Raw genomic sequence first — 16,370 nt, 5'->3', positions numbered from 1 at the left:
CTCACCCCACAGATTGCCAAACGTATTTCCACATGCGTGGACCGCAACAGCATTCTAAATCCTCTCTTCCTCTCTCCACCCCTCGTAATGTCTCTTATAGCTGGCTTCTCCATCTCCATTCTCCCCCTCCTTCAAGAACAGCAAGGAAACAACAACCATCATAACAGTGGCCAATATTTATAGAGTGCAGTGGGTCAGATGCTGTTCTACATACTTCACTCACATGCACATTAACTCACCGACTCCTCATTTCATTTCGCTCCCATTTGCAGATGGAACAACTGTGGGATAGGGATTGAATGTCATGCTCAAGGTCACAGCATGTAAGTGACAGGGCTGGGAGTTGAGATCAAGCTGGGTCTTCTAACCACTGTCTCTGTCTAGCACAGCCAGCCTGATAGGCCTTTCTAGAATTCCACTTCTATCCTTTCACGCTCCTGGAGACATCAACATGAGCTTGATGTTTGCAAATAGGCAATGAGAAGCCAAATTATTGATCCTAGCATTTGAGATCCACCACCAATTGGCCTCACCCTGGCTGGCTTCACGTTGGCTGGCCAACCTGGCCTGTCATTGCAATAAAGGATTCATGTTGGGAAAGAATTGGCCCTTCTTTAAGCCAGTTCCCCTCCATGTTTAATCTTATGTGCTTTCCAAGCTCTTCCTGTATTTACAATATTCTACTTCCTTCCCATCCACCACTCCAGAGACTCAACTGAAGTTCTAACTACCCTGTGAGTGACAAGCTAACTGAAAACACTGGCCTATTTGGAGTGCCCCTTGCTCTCGATTCCTGTTGGAGTTTATGTAAGAGAAAGCAATATGGGTTGACTACTCAGTAATTCTTGAAAGTCCACTTGATATGTAAACCTGGACACGCCTAAGGAAAGCAAGAATCTGGCTTACATCATACTGAGTTTACTTAAATTTTATGCATCATATAAATGTTAACATAGAGTATGGAAATTTAAGTAAAATCTGTATGACTTAGGCAAGGTTCTTACTTGTATACCTATATGTGTATGTGTGTGTCTATATATTTTTCAATGCCTTACAGCCAAAGACCACCAGAAATACACCTATAGTTGAACAAGTTGAATTTATTGCTCCTTGAAGTGAAAGAGAAGGCACATCATGGGGAAATGGGGGGTATTTCATCAAGGGAGGATTAGAATGAACTTCTTATAGGATTTGGGCTTCTATTAGGTGATTTGGGGGAGGGTTCCGAGGAAGTGGGGTTTTGTTCTGGATCGCATGCTAACAGTTAAGTGGGGACAATTCTATAATTGGCTGTCTTTATAAATCTTATCTAGAAGGAAGGAAGATAGAGGCTAACACTGTCATTGGTAGAGAAGTCGCAGTCACTCCTCTTAACCAGGAGAGGGGGATAGTTGGTATTTTTTGGTTTGAATAACAACCTTGCTTTTGTCTCTTCATAGACAAGTTCTAAAGCAGTCTCGTTTCTGTCTTGATCCGTCAGAGTCACAGAATGATCGTGACTGATACTGGCATCCTGTGAAATGATTGATCTTCAACAGGAGAACACCACAGCTTTGCCGTGAGTGCCAGGCCAGCTCCTAGGCACCAAGGCCTCCCCGATAGAATGTCAGGTGTCAGGGGCTTCATGTGCATAAAACAAAACAAAAAACCACTACAAAAGAAACTAGAGCCAAACCATTCTGGATGAATCAGGAGCCTTCCCCAGCTCTCCACAGAGGTGTCCCCCGTTGACAACCACATTAATATTTCATGCATTAATCTTCGATGAGTTGTGATGACTTTTGTTCCGAGTCAACTCAGAGGCTGGAACTATGTTTGCAGAGGTCCCTTCCCTGTATGGCTCCAGGTGAGAGCGGGCACAAGAGAAACTTACATGACATTTGAAAAGGAGAGTGAAGCAGCAGTTGTCTCCGTGCTCTGGAAATTGGTGAAGAGCATCGGGCACTGTGGCAGCTCATACACAACGTCACTGATACGCTCGTTCACCTTTTGCTGGCGCGGGACATCACCCAGGCCCACAGCTCCTCCCGTACCTGCTGGAAATCCTCTTCCGGCTTCTCCGAGTGTCCTGGACCAGGTGTGTGTGTGCGCAGGTCACTCAAATCATCGAGGTTGGGGACAGCAAGAGACAAACATAGGTTTCCATTTGTCCTCGTGGGTTCCAGTTTGTCTTTGCTCTGCCAATTTCACACCCAGCTTTCCTTCCCAACGGCTGGCCGGTTGAACCCAGATCCAACATCAGATGCAAAGGCAATAGCCTGTAAAAGACTTTGCCACGAGTGCCCACAATTGTATGTGGCCATCGTAACCCCTTATTCTAGATGACCCTTAAAAGTTCTGAATGTCTGAAAAAACCCTGACTGATATACACCCCAGATTTCCAGCTAAGAAGAGATCCCTCATCGTTGGAGTTCTATCCTAAGACAAAAGGGCCATGTGATGAAGGGAGACGGGTGAGATTCCTCCAGTGCCGGGTATGGCCAAGGGACAGGCTCGTGTCTGACTCTCTCGTCCTGACCTGGAGTCTTAGTTTAGTCTGGTTGAGTGCTTGCAGCCTGTGAGAGCAGTGCTGGGGTAGAAAGATCTAGGGCCAGTGGCAAGTGGCCATGAGGCTATTAACTAAGCAGCCCCAGGTGGTGTCACCAGGACTGGGGGCCAGATTCAGCTTCTAAAGGGAACAAAGTCATAGCTGAGATGACATCAATGTGAACCAAATCTGAGTGGTGAGGCAAAGATGGAAAATGATGCTAGATAGTAAAGAGAGTGTCAAGAAAATAGGGAACGTGATGGTCCAGGTGAGGGGTCAGGACAAGTTAAAGAATGGGAAGTATGAGCATGGACAGCCAGGTGAGACGTGGCAGACGTGGAGGCTTCATGGAGCTGTGCCCCACTGGACAGCCCTGCCCCTGCCAGTTATTATAGGCACCAAACTGCATGCCAGGTACTATGTTCATTGCTTTACACAGTAGCTCATTTCATCATCACAGCTACCACAAAAGACAGAGTTTAGCATGCCAACCTAACAAATGACAAACTGAGGTGGAGGGGTTAGGTGACTTGCCCGAGGTCACTTAAAAGAAGTTGAAAGACAGGAATTTGAATTTAGATCTTTTTGATCTGACTTCCATTACACCTCTTGAGATCCAAACTTTCTAGGCTTAAAAACAAGAAAAAAAAACCCTTTGAGCAGCCTGATATATATCGGTCAAATCCAATACTCCAGCTTAACCATTACGTGTTGGATGTTTGTTACTCAGAAGTTGATAAGTAATACGTTGCCCTGAGATTAAGCCATGAGGATGCAGCGGATGGGTGAAAGGAGGACGACGTGAGCTACAGAAAGCCCCAAGAAAGCCTGACCAAAAGAGAAAGCACCAGAAATTCCCTTCTGGCTCAGGGTATTATGTAAAGACACAGAATTGAGGAGGCAGGTTGGAAGACAGACGTGACCTCCCGCCTTGGGGCTAAAGTGCTTGGGGTCAAAGTTTTCTCTGATAAGTGGAGGAAAGAGTAATGTTTCTGCTGGGGTCTGTAGGAGGTGAATGTACCAACCCTTGACTCTCAGGCCTCAGGAGGTGAGGAAAAGACCAAGAAGTTCCCACAAGCCCCCAGGGGAGGAAGAGGAGGTTACTGAAAGCCAGGCTGGGTAGCCACCAGAGAAGGCTGTCACTGTGGCCAGGAGGCTGAGGAACCCAAACCAGTGTCAAGTCGGAGTCCCCCCGGATCTCAGGAGTATCAGTGCCAGCGAGACCTGACGAGCAGCTAAGTCAGCGGGAAGGACCGCCGGCCCCAGGGAAACAGAGCACACAGCACCAGTTGCAGTAGTTACAGACACGAGCACCCAGTGCAGGCAAAACGCCCAGGAATGAGAAAGTCCCACCACACACACCCAAGAGCCAGCAGGAACTCAGGAGTCCTACTGTGTGTGTCCCGGGGCTAGAAGCCACGTAAGCCTCCATGGGACATCTTGGAAAGGAGGAAACTGGGGAGGGTAGGGGAGAAAGGATAAAAGAGTGAGTCACCCAAAACAGAGAAGTTCCTGAAAAGATCATTTCAGGGATTGGATTGGATTCAATTCATTTTTTTTTCCTCCACTATCCAGTGGGAGTCAGGGGTGGGGCTTGAAAGGAAAACCATATAAGTTATAGAGAAGAATGAAGCTGCAGTTTCTTGGCATATCTCAATCGAGTGTGAGTATATAGGTGATTCCAGTTCAGATGCTACGAAAATAGGTCCTCAAGATGTCTAGAGATTCAAAGCAGGGTTTTGTGCTTGATCTAGAGCATAAGAACAAGAGGGGACACTAGAAATCCTCAAATCCCTGGTATTTTCCTCTGTTTGTGCCTTATCTGATGGTGCCCAACCTCCCTCTCCCCCACCTGAAGGCCCAGCAAGTTGCAAGCACTGGTATTGAAAAGATGGCATCGGCTTTGCTCTAGGCATTATTTGGGAGTGATAATCTAGGATCTCTCTTAAAGGGCTGCCACCCAGCCATTGGTCCCAACACACGTAGCTCAAAGAGGCTGCATGCAGGAATCAGAGCCATGGCACATTCGTTCCGTGGGTCAGAAGCCAACCCTTGTTTTATTAAAGTGTGTACAGGGGATTGGGAAGGAAAAGGACCACCCCGTGACGTGGCAGTGTGCACGGACACCAGTGCCGCAGCCAGGCTCCGCTGTCCGGGACTGTCCTGCAGGCGGCTCTCTGGAACTCTGTCTGGCTGGAGCCTTGGAGGAGACCTCTCTCGACCACAGCTGACCAGGGCATTCGCACCACTGAAGGGCAGGTGGGGAAGGCCACTGGGGCCGGTTGAATGGGGAGGATTGCTTTGCTATTCATGTAGTCTATTTTGAAGAAACTGAGTTCTTGCAAGCAGCCCTGGTATCTTCCAAAGGGTCCCAGCAGTCAGGGAGGCAGTGGCCTACCAGAAAGTAAGCTCGACTCGCCCTCCACTGGTTTTGACATCAGAAGCCCTGGCACAGCCAAATTCATGGGCAGATTCACATTTCAGGTCCACGATGCCTTGGGCAACACACATACGGAAGGATGCACGGAAGTGCTTCTCGACGGGCCTGAGGCTCATTTCATGTTTCTCTCGATCCAGTCTTTAAAGGGCAGCACTTTGGTGAAGGCTGTGTAGAGGCTGTGGCTGCATGTCTTGTCATAGCTCCAGCTGACCAGCCCCACCAGATGCCAGCGGGGCTCAGGGGACGCCCGCCCCGGGAAGAACGCGGCTGCGATGCCGCCCGTCTCTGCTGTGCAGATGTCAGAAGGCGCAGCGCGGTCCCAGCCGGCACAGAACATGTTGTCTGTGATGCTCACCGGGATGCCGTGCTCTTCGTGCTGCTCCTCACACAGCAGCGAGTCCGCCACACTGACTACCCCCGAGCGCAGCGTGTCATTCTTGAAGCCGGGGCTCCTCGCATCTGCCAGGACATTCCAGCCCGCCACGGTGATGCGGGACTCCTGGAGGGAGGTGCTGAGGTCCCGAGGGGCCGCCAGGCAGATGGGCTGGACACGGGTGCTGATGCGAGCCTTGTCCAGGAGCTTCAGGACGGCGATGTCCGCATCCAGCAGGATGGGGTCGTAGTTGGGATGCAGGATGATTGCAGAAATCTACCAAGGTAAGGAATGGACAGCAATTGTGAGCGACCAACTCCATAGTGACAGGAACAGGCAAGCCCCGGGGCTAAATGATTGGGAGAAAATGTCTAAGAGACAGCTACAATTATACAGAGAAACTTTTCTCAAGGGATCATAGAAAGCAACTGCTCTATTCCCAGGGTTGCAAACTGAAACGCCCGCCTGGCTGGCAGGTTGTTTTAAATAAGTTGAGTGGACAGGTGAGGTTTCAGAGAACGGGAGTGCATGCCCCATGCAGAGGGGGCAGCTGCCACTTCGCTCCAGCTGACCACTGCCATGCAGAAGTGCTCATTTTGCCAGAGAATAGACTCCAGATCTCTGGCTGAAACCTCCTGGTTTTTAAATGTTGGCAAATAACTGATTAAAAAAATATATGTTAGCACTATCAAAACACAAACCCCTACAGGCTACCAGTTTGCAACATCTGGTCCACTGTAAACACTGCATTTACCCTCAAGCCAGTAAGATAGAGCTACACCCAGGGTGGTCCACAGACTTTTCCACAAAGTCTCCCCTGATTGTCCCCATCCTTGCTGATCATCTTCTTTGACGGGGGCCTCCAGGAGCTTACATCTGTGATATGCCGTAACATTCTCATGGATGTGTTCTATTCCTTCAACTACATTTGGGCTCATCTACTCAGGGATTCTGTTGTGTTGGACTAGTCACGATATACTGGTCTGTCTCTTCCCCTAGCCTGTGGATTCTTCAGGGCAAAAACCATGCCTTATTCCGTTCTGTATATATTCCCAGCAAATGGCATGCTGTGGGAACTCAACAATGGATGGATGGATGGATGGATGGATGGATGGAAGGATGGATGGACAGATGGATGAGCTGGATGGGTGAGTGGGTGGATGGAAGAGAGGGAGGGAGGCAGGCAGGGAAAGAGAAGAATCTTACAAATTTATTAGGAGTCTCTATTTTTCCTCAAAGCCTACCTAGCACAGTGTCTTAAACGTAAGAGGTGGTTACATTTCGATGACCCCAATGATAGAAGATATTTGTTACTATCTTTTTTTTTTTTTTTTTTGCGATACGCGGGCCTCTCACCGTTGTGGCCTCTCCCGTTGCGGAGCACAGGCTCCGGACGCACAGGCTCAGCGGCCATGGCTCACGGGCCCAGCCGCTCCGCGGCATGTGGGATCTTCCCGGACCAGGGCACGAACCCGTGTCCCCTGCATCGACAGGCGGACTCTCAACCACTGCGCCACCAGGGAAGCCCTACTATCTTATTTTTAAAACAATTTTAGGGGGGAAAGACTCCATAGTCTTTCTAGATGCCCCTTTCTAGTATCTGTCAATATATATTAGCCACCTACTATGTGCCTAATATTTCCAGGCTCTGGGCTGGATGCCAAAGGACCGACACAGTCACTGCTCGCCCAGTACTGGGAGTTGCTGAGCCAGAGACCCGGTTTCCAGGCTGCAGCCCTCTCTCACCCGCAAGCTCTGGATGCTTTTCTCTTCCCGGTCATCATCCCTGTAGAATTTCCCCAGGACGACTTTGAGGTCTGCTGTCTTGATCACGGTGACCCTCCCCAGGTCGGTGACGCAGTGGGCAGCCACCACCACGGTGCGCTCATTGACCAGGGCACCGCTGCAGACGAGGAACCACGTGTCCTTGTGCGGGCTGCTCCCGTGCACCCCACCGGCCCTCCTGTAGATGGCAGCCTGCCACGGCCAGCGTGTCCTCTGGGTCTTCGGAGCAGTGACGTTCTCAGTTTTCCCACAGACTATGGAGAAAGCACCAGCTCAGTAATGTAAACTCAGACCTTCCCATCCAAAGGGGAATGTGTCAGTCACCCAACAGAGCACAAATCTGGAAAGGTGGACCCTATGAATGTCAAGACCACAGAGCATCTAACCCGTTTTTCTTTTCCCTTTAAACATTAATCAACCACCTTGACATGGTTGACTATAAAGTCTAGGATTACGACTGGAGGCTTACCATCCCAGCCACTTACTGGGCAAGTTGCCTAATCTCTTACAGTCTCAGTCTTCCTGCCTGCAAAATGGATACAGTAATCACAACTGTCTCCTAGGGTTCTTGAGGAGAGTGGATGAGATGATGTATATAAACAGCTAAATTCAAATATCATGACTATTGCTATAAAGATGACCACCTCGAACTAAGCCATATTCTTCTTCTTTGACAAAGAGGATGGGGGTAGCTTAGTATGTGCAAGACCCTATTCCAGACACTTCCATGTATTACTGCAGTCATCATCATTATAACCTTGTGAGTAATCAATACCTCATAATCTAATTAATAACAATAACCTAATTAATACCATTGGGTGATGAGAACGAAAACTGGGTTAGACAGGGTAGCCAAGGAGATATCACCAGAAGCCCTCTAGCACCTTTAGCCCCCTCCCCACTTGGTGTTTAATAACTGCTCTGTCCCTTTTCTCCAAGTAAATATGAAAGAATTATCCACAAAAAGTATGCCCCCCTTCCCAAAAACTTCGTCTAAGATTTAACGAGTTCATTTCTCCTGGGGAATAAGTTTAAGCCAAAGGAAGGAAGCACTAACTGTGGAATTTCAGACTTCACCAAGCTAGGGAAAGTGTTAGAGGGCCATTCTTCTGGACAAGGAGTTTTTCCCAAAAAAGTCTTCAGTAGGGTCAGTGGCTTTTCATAGGCAGCAATGGGAGATCTAAGCTGCTCTAGACCAAGGACAGGCATTGACTCACTAGGGATGCAGGACGGGGCACGCCCACTCCACTTCCCAGTCCTCAGACATGTCCTCCGGCTGCTGCCCAGGCGGCGGTAGAAGGGTGAGATGCACTCATACTGGATCTGGGTGTGCAGGTATTGGTACCCAGGGGGCAGGTCTCCAAAGGGAAGGGCTGGCTTCTTGGTAGAGGAGTCCTGCAGCTTCTGCTTGCTGAAGGCTGATGAGTATAGCTGGTGTAATGGCGTCTCCCTACATCGGAGCACGCGGCCCGGAGAGAGAGGAGGGCCAGAGACAGTCATTGTGGCTCTTTTAGTATCCAAGCCCATTCCTTACAGAGGAAGGGAAAACAGCTATCTCATCCTCTGTGTGTCTCTCTCCCTTTCTCCCCTCACACCTCTCTCTCTCTCTCTCTCTCTCTCTCTCTCTCTCTCTCACACACACACACACACACACACACACACACACACACACATGAATGCCTCTTCTACCACTGAGCAGATTTTTTTGCACACTTCAACCTTCAATTTATTCCTCCATTTCCATTTCTGGCATGCCTCCAGCTGCCCTGAATTTTAACCAAAGAGCATAATATCTGACATAATAGCTGCTATCCAAAGCTATGCTAGACATGCACACACACAAAAATTAATAGTGAAATTAAACAAAAAAGGAAGTTAATTTCAAGGGGAGAAATCCAAGCGGCTGCTTTTCTCTAACCATTGTCATAATGGGGCAGTATTAGGAATTGATTTAGCAATTAGCAGATGTAATTAGTCCACCTCAGAGAATAAAACCTTCTCTCAGAGCACATTGATTGGGAGAAATAAGGAGCGTTGTGTGCGAATGTGAAAAGGTCTTTTAAATGAGCCCCGAAGTTGAAGCACCCAGAGACCACTCTGGGATTCTTGGGAGAGAGCTATGCACACTACACAACTTGTGCTCATTTTATATCAGTGCATAATGACTATTAAGTGACAAGTTAGAGTTCCTTTAGGAATCAGTGTTTTCATCCCATTTAATGAATGGAGGAAGGAAGCCCAGAGAGGTAGGTAGGAGTGCTGAAGGGCACACAGGAAGCTAAGACAGTACCCCAGGCAACACAGGGCAGTCATGGTTCCCACCCTGGTTTCCCTGCCATGCCAATCCATCGTAAGAAATCTGTTTCACGTGTCTGTACCGTGCTGTGCTCGGAGCAAACATTCCATCCACATTGATTTCATCCAACAAATCTTTAGCTCAAGTTTAGAACCAGGTCTGCAGTTCAGGGAGCTTCTGGACTTGCAAACAAACACAGCTTTTGGCCATTGAAGGTTTTGCGCTGCCTTTGGGGGTTCCTGGGTGAGCCTGGCTGCTGGAGACCATCATATCCCCACTCAGCAGCGTATCTTCCAGAAAGAAATTTACAACCAAGTTTTAGGCTTGCTTTCTCATCTACATGAGACACCTGGCACCTTGTCACCTAAGCCCCCATTACAACCGCTTTACAAAATGCAAAGCCCAGTGGTGGTCTCTTTTAACAGCTCTGGGCCTCCTCTCCAAGATGTCTCCTTGGGAAGAATACTTACTGGAGAGTCCAGCCCCAGGTAAATCACAAAGGTCAGAAAGGAGGGTGGGTAGAAATACTGGATTCCACTGCCACTGTCCCCGAGGAAATGCCTTGCCCGAAAAGGAAATGGAATGAGAGAGCCAGAGGCAGAGTGAGAGATGAAGGAATATCCTGAACTTTGAATATTTCAGATCGCTTGTTTGGGGTCAGCTCCAGTCACTGGGATTCATTGTTACCATTTCTAAAAGCAATAGATACTGCTTACAGGTGTTCATAGGTGCAAGGTGTTTTTAAGGCCTTTATATAAGGCTTAGTTCAAGCTTCATGCATCAGGGAGCAGCCCCTGAAGACCTTGGATTTACATCCTGGGTTGCTCCTTCCTCTAGCAATGTGACCTTGGGCAAGTTCCTCACCCTCTCAGAGCCTCAGTTTCCCCATCTGTAATAAAAAGTAATAAAATCTAAAATGAAATGGTAATAATAATACTTACCTCAGAGGTTGTAGTGAAGATTAAATGAGCTAATATATGTAAAGAACTCAGAATTGTAACGGGCACAGAGCAAACACCCAGTAAATGCTAGCTATTTGCCTTGCATTTAATCCTTAACAGTCCCCAGAGACAAATGTTATTGTGATCACCCTTACTTTTCAAAAGAGGAACTAAAGGCTCAGTAAGCTTAGGAATTTGCCCAAGAATACCCAGTGCTAAAGAGAGATGACAGCAGGTCTTGAACCAACTGATCCAATCCATTCATTCATTCACTCATTCATTCAATATTTTGAAGGTGTCCACCATGTGGCAGGCACCCTTCTAGGAACTAGAAGTTCAGTGAACCAAACAGAGAATGTTCCTGCACTTATAACTTTCACATTTTTTTGGTGGGGTACAGGGAGACAGAAATTGAACAAATAAATGAACAAAATGTCAGTAGGACAACAGGTGGAGATGGATGCCAAGGTGAAAACTGGAGAGCTCTGTAAAGGTCAGAGAGCGCTGGCTAAAGAAGTCAGCTCAGCGGTCAGGGTGGAGGTGGGGTTGCTATTTTTATTTATTATTATTTTTTTTGGCGGTACACGGGCCTCTCACTGTTGTGGCCTCTCCCGTTGCGGAGCACAGGCTCCAGACGTGCAGGCTCAGCGGCCATGGCTCACGGGCCCAGCCGCTCCGCGGCATGTGGGATCCTCCCTGACCAGGGCACGAACCCGTGTCCCCTGCATCGACAGGCGGACTCTCAACCACTGCGCCACCAGAGAAGCCCGGGGTTGCTATTTTTAAAAGGATGGTCTTGGAAGGTCTCTCTGCCAGGTAAAAACTAAGCAGGGAACTGAAGGAAACCAGGCACTAAGCCTCGTTGAAATCAAGTGGAAGCAGGTTCCTTCTGGAGCCATGGGTGTAAGGTTCCACAGCTGCCACCAGGGGTCCCCACCTCTATCTTTCCAGGAAAAACGCTGGGTGGGTATCCCTGAGGCCTCACATCCCTCGTCAGGGGCAAGTCATTCATCTCCGGTTCCTGGCCCCACCAGCCTGCCTCATCTGATTGGTCACTACCAAGAACATCTTCCTAAGCCACAGCTGGCTGCATAATAAATACGTAGTAATTTCAGGAAGACTCGAGTATTAAAATCCAGCTCCTCAAAGACCATCTTAAAGTCTGGCTTCCCACCACCACTTACTTTCCCACAATCCAATGAAATCTGTGCATCTTCCAACAGTTGCTACCTCTTGGCTAAAGGCAGCTGGCTAATAAGCCTCCATCTAACGAGCCCTATTCTTCCTTGGCCAGTCAGCACTGAGTGTCCCTAAGAAACCTCAGACTGTCTTTGGCCAAACACCAGTGGGGAAAGGGGGTGGGAGAGGAACGTTCATTCGCCTTTAAAGCAGAGTTCAGGTGTTTCAACCTCACCTTGACTGAACCTGCATTGGAAGAACTCTCCGTCTCACCAGGTCTGAGATCTTTGGTTCTCGACAGGCTAGAAAAAAAAAAAAAAAGACAATGCTGCATAATCCTTTTCCATATTAACTGTTCACATCATTCAGTTCAGATTCATACCTGACCACCCTTTCTGGAGACCAGTGCACATTCCTCAGGCTTTCAAAGGTAAGATACATTAGCCAGACTTGGACAGCTCGCTTAGCAAAAGAGCATGCTGAGTTTTATCTAAATTGGCAACCCCCTTTGAAGAACCCAAGTAGAATAAACACCTCTGCAGAGATGCTCCCCCCAGCTGATATGAAACAATGATAATTAATAGATTAGGATTATCTGTTCACATAGATAGTATTGGCGAACTTAATCAATACAGAATAAAAGCCAAGGTCAAGGTTCTAAAATATAGCCCAGCATAGTGAATCACAAGGCTCTCATTTAAAGCCAGACAGCAGTGTCAACCATCAATAAATCTTGAGTAACTGATTCCTCCATGTGCTGCAACTAAGGCTCCTAAAGGTCCTTTGAGGGCAACTCAAAGCCCAGTTTAATTTTTTTGAAGTCTCTCTTTCTTCACAAGTGAAAAGGAATCCTTCCCATCTCACTTTCCCAATCAAGCAGCCAACATTCGTCTAATTAGCAACCTAGGGAACTCTGCTTGTATTAATTTGTAAGAGAAGAGTTGACAAAAATCTCCAAGGACATATGTAACACCGTTTCCATACTTAATGAAATCAAGAAGCAGAGTCTGTGCTGGTGAGGATGAAGCTTGCTCCTGGCTAAAGTCTAAAGTGATTTCTTCCTTTCACAAATCTTTCTTTCGTTCCTTTTCCCATGATTCAGGTTGTTGACAAACACTCAGAAGGGAAAGTGGAGGATTGAAGCAATTATCTGGATAATCTAGGCCAAGGAGATGCTTTTCTTCCCAGGAAACAGCTAGATAACTGTGACCTGCCACCAAAAGGAGAGGGGCTGTCGACCTGGAGCAGCTAGGGAATCAACTCAGCAAGAAACTATGCATGCCCACTCTCAAGTGGGGTAAGGTCCAAACTTCCCTATGCAACGTTCCATTTGTTCTGGCCCCCAACTACCTTTTAAAATGTACCTCCCAGATTTCAGGACTGATTCACTTTTTGTTTACCATGATTCTTTCACTTCTGCCTACACCACCTTCCCTTTGTCTTCTAACTGGAATATCATCCCAACTCCTCTTTACCTCTATAAATCCTTCCCTGCTTCCCAGACAGGTTCCAGTGCTCTCTGCTACATGTAATCGTCTCTATTTCACTCCTTCTCGGAATATACACCACTCATTTGTTCTATAACTCTCCTTTGAATGTTCAAGGGTTTACTGTCTTTTTAAGATACTTTTAAACATCTTAACATCTCAAACCTCCCTCCACATAGGCTGGCAGGGATGATGTGTCTATTGCGTTCTTTTATTTCTTGCACTAATTTAATATGGCATAGAGAGTAGATAAATGTAGCCATATAAATGCATTTTAATTGCTTCAAATCTATGCTTGGGTTTGCATGTATAAAACTCAGCCTTGTCATCTTTCCTAAACTGCTCTGTTAACTACATCACTCTTCTTGATCACATCAAGTCACTGTGATTAGGATAAGCAGGTCCTTTGGCAGTTCAAAAAAGAGCAAATGTTTTATGGATGATTTCCAACCTAAAAGTAATGTACGGTTCCAGTGGGAACTTAAGAGAGAAGGCATTTTTCCAGGGGCTCAAAAACACGTATGAGAGCTACCAAAATGTCCAGCAACTCCATCTATTTCTACAGACTTCAAAATTATTTGCAAGTTACCTTTTATGCAGATGGGTTGTTTCCCCGACCACTCTCCATTCTGCTGGCAAGTTCTCATCTCATTGCCGCTAAGAACATAGGAGTTGTTACAAAAGAAGGTCAAGACGGTGCCAATTTTTGCATAGCGCCCATTGATAAGCTCAGGGCCTCCTGTAATTTTCTTGTACCCATTGACTGGGCCCCCAGGGTCTGAGCAGTTTCTTTCTTCAAGGACTGAAAGTGGAAAGGAAAGGAGAGCTATTAATAGTCTGAAGCATTCCATTTTAGCATCAAATCTTTTCAAGTCCCATTGAATTAAAAACGCAGTGATACAGAACCTGCGAACAATGGTACTCAAAGGAATTACTAAGACAAAACTCATAATAGAAAAATGCATGCATTAGACATATCTTCCCCTTGCTTTTACGATTTATTCTTAAATTGAGAAGTGTTTCATCCCAGATACAAATAAATTTGACACTACAACGGTCTCTCATATAATCATGTTCGTTTGTTTCTCAAACTGTGGGAGATGGCCAGGCCTGGACAAAATACACATTTTGCCTAAGTTTTTATGATCAGTATACAAGGGTTATTGGTTTTCAGTGTTGTAATATCATCTCCTTCGTTCCCTAAAGCTCAGGCAATTAAACCAGACTATTCAGTTTCCTATTTGTGTTGTACCCAGAAAGTAGAACAGATTCGAAACGAGTACATATATAAATTTAGATTTTATATTTCATCTGCTGGAACATTAGTGTGTTAGAAGTTGTAATTAAAGAACACTAGAGGACAATATAAATTCAGAGATACAACAAATTCCCTTGATCTCCAAATATAACGTTCCATCTAAACATTTAACAATATTCATTACAAAGATACCTCTATTCTCTAATTCATGTTGCACAGCTACTTAGAGTAAAATTGGCATCACCAGCTATTCTAAGCACTAAACAGGATATTAGATATATCCTGGAAATACTCTATCAGCTAGATAACATATTTTTCTCAAATGGATTATGGCAAATTACTGAATATTACTTGCCTAAGGACACAGAGTAAGTCCCCTGAAGAATTCAACCTTTAATTACTGAGTTTGGGTACCAATCACTCTATCAGCCTCCCTAGTCTCTTTTTAATCATTTTTTCTAAGACACAGGTTCATTCCCCATGCAGTACAATTATGCACTGGACATGCTTTACTTCCCATAAATGTCCCAGTTACCTTTCAAACAACTTACTCGCTTGCCTCCAAGCAAGAAATTAATGTCCATTCATATAATACTTCTACAATATTTGAGAATGAAAAATTAATGAATATTCCTCTGTGCAATTTGGCAAGGTTGCTAATATTGTCCAAGTTTCTGGTTTGTCTGCTCTAAGACTGCCTGTAGATCACATGACAGATGATCTCAATGACACTCTGTGTGTTTTGGGCTATGTACTTTGAGCAGTTTCCCTGAGGGTTGACTCCAAAGCCCCATTTTAAGTGTCAAAAAAGGACCTCACTGAGTGAACTGTTTAAAAAAATACTGAAATGCGGGCTTCCCTGGTGGCACGGTGGTTGGGAGTCCGCCTGCTGATGCAGGGGACGCGGGTTCGTGCCCCGGTCCGCGAAGATCCCATATGCCGCGGAGCGGCTGGGCCCGTGAGCCATGGCCGCTGAGCCTGCACGTCCGGAGCCTGTGCTCCGCAACGGGAGAGGCCACAACAGTGAGAGGCCCGCGTACCGCAAAAAAAAAAAAAAAAAAAAAAATACTGAAATGGTATAGTGAGGGCAATGCACTTTTCTGAAGCTTCAAGTGGACTCAGAAAGTCCCCCAGTGCTTATATTTCCAGGAACCCCTCTATGGCGCGAGAGCAAGCATTCCATATTGCTTCAGTCATGGGGCCTTCCTATAGTACAGACTCATTCAATGCTGAACATGTAGCCCAGAAACAACCAGCAGGAGCCCACAGACTTCAATCATCTCCAAAACATGTGTTATACATGCAAGTTTTAGAAAATGGAATTCACTGTCAACATAAAAATCAGGGCATTTCTCACAGAAATCTGTGTTCCTGGCTTCTGACAAAATTCAGTTCCGGAAACCCTGGGTCTGTATGCTCACACGGCAAGAATCAGCTGGTGTGGGGAGGAGCTCCCTGCCTGGACTGGACCACACAGCCTTGCCTCGGCCACAGGCCCCCAGCGACCAGCTGCCTGGCTCCAGCAGACACTTGAATCTGTGGCCTGTTAGGCTATATCAAAGGGCTATGATTTGTGTAATTCAAGTGTAGCTCCTCATCCATTTTGAGCTTTGCTTGCTAGAGCTCAGGGCCAAGAACGATCGGGTGATACTTAAGACCCATCTTGGAATACTGAAAGGAAACGAACTAGCCTCTAGCCACATCAGTCTCAGCGGAAGGCAAGAAGAGGCTTCTACTGTAAGCCTAATCATTGCATTTTTCTCCCCTTAGAAGTAAGTAGCTTCCTGGTCCAGTTGGCTCCCACTCCATGATCTCCTACGTGCAGGATTCTCCTGGATCCTATTTCTGTTACATTTCATGTGCGTTTAACTGGCAGGAACATTGGAGAGTTCTCGAGCACTTGGAGGTAATAAAGCCTCAGGACAATTCAGGTTCTTTCTTCCTCTCACTGAAGAGGCTTTAAAGGAAGGTTTAAAGGGAAACGGACTCAAGATATCCAAACAGGTCTGCCCACGGCTGAGGAATTCTGCCATATTTCTATAATTCTTAAATGCCTATTCCTTTATAACGTGATGTGTCTGAAA

The 16,370-nt window shown here is 46.6% G+C and overlaps 1 protein-coding gene across 4 annotated transcripts in view; it reads right to left on the bottom strand.

Annotated features, from left to right (window-relative positions):
• Window positions 1-4,566: 4,566 nt before the first annotated feature.
• The window catches only part of PAMR1 (peptidase domain containing associated with muscle regeneration 1), a 164,481-nt gene continuing 152,677 nt past the window's right edge, over window positions 4,567-16,370 (bottom strand). For all 4 annotated transcript variants that reach the window (XM_079930687.1, XM_079930689.1, XM_079930688.1 and 1 more), the window contains 5 exons: window positions 13,618-13,830; window positions 11,777-11,843; window positions 8,343-8,575; window positions 7,087-7,379; window positions 4,567-5,616 (listed from right to left, as the gene is read on the bottom strand). In XM_079930687.1, the coding sequence (XP_079786813.1) occupies window positions 5,080-5,616; window positions 7,087-7,379; window positions 8,343-8,575; window positions 11,777-11,843; window positions 13,618-13,830 (1,343 nt within the window). In that variant the 3' untranslated portion in view covers window positions 4,567-5,079. The remainder of the gene's footprint in view (window positions 5,617-7,086; window positions 7,380-8,342; window positions 8,576-11,776; window positions 11,844-13,617; window positions 13,831-16,370) is intronic.

The sequence above is a fragment of the Stenella coeruleoalba genome (genome assembly GCF_951394435.1).
Source record: "Stenella coeruleoalba genome assembly, chromosome: 8".
Classification (NCBI taxonomy): Eukaryota; Metazoa; Chordata; class Mammalia; order Artiodactyla; family Delphinidae; genus Stenella; species Stenella coeruleoalba.
The sequence above is the reverse complement of the archived record's forward strand: the minus strand, read 5'-3'. Positions and strand labels throughout refer to the sequence as shown.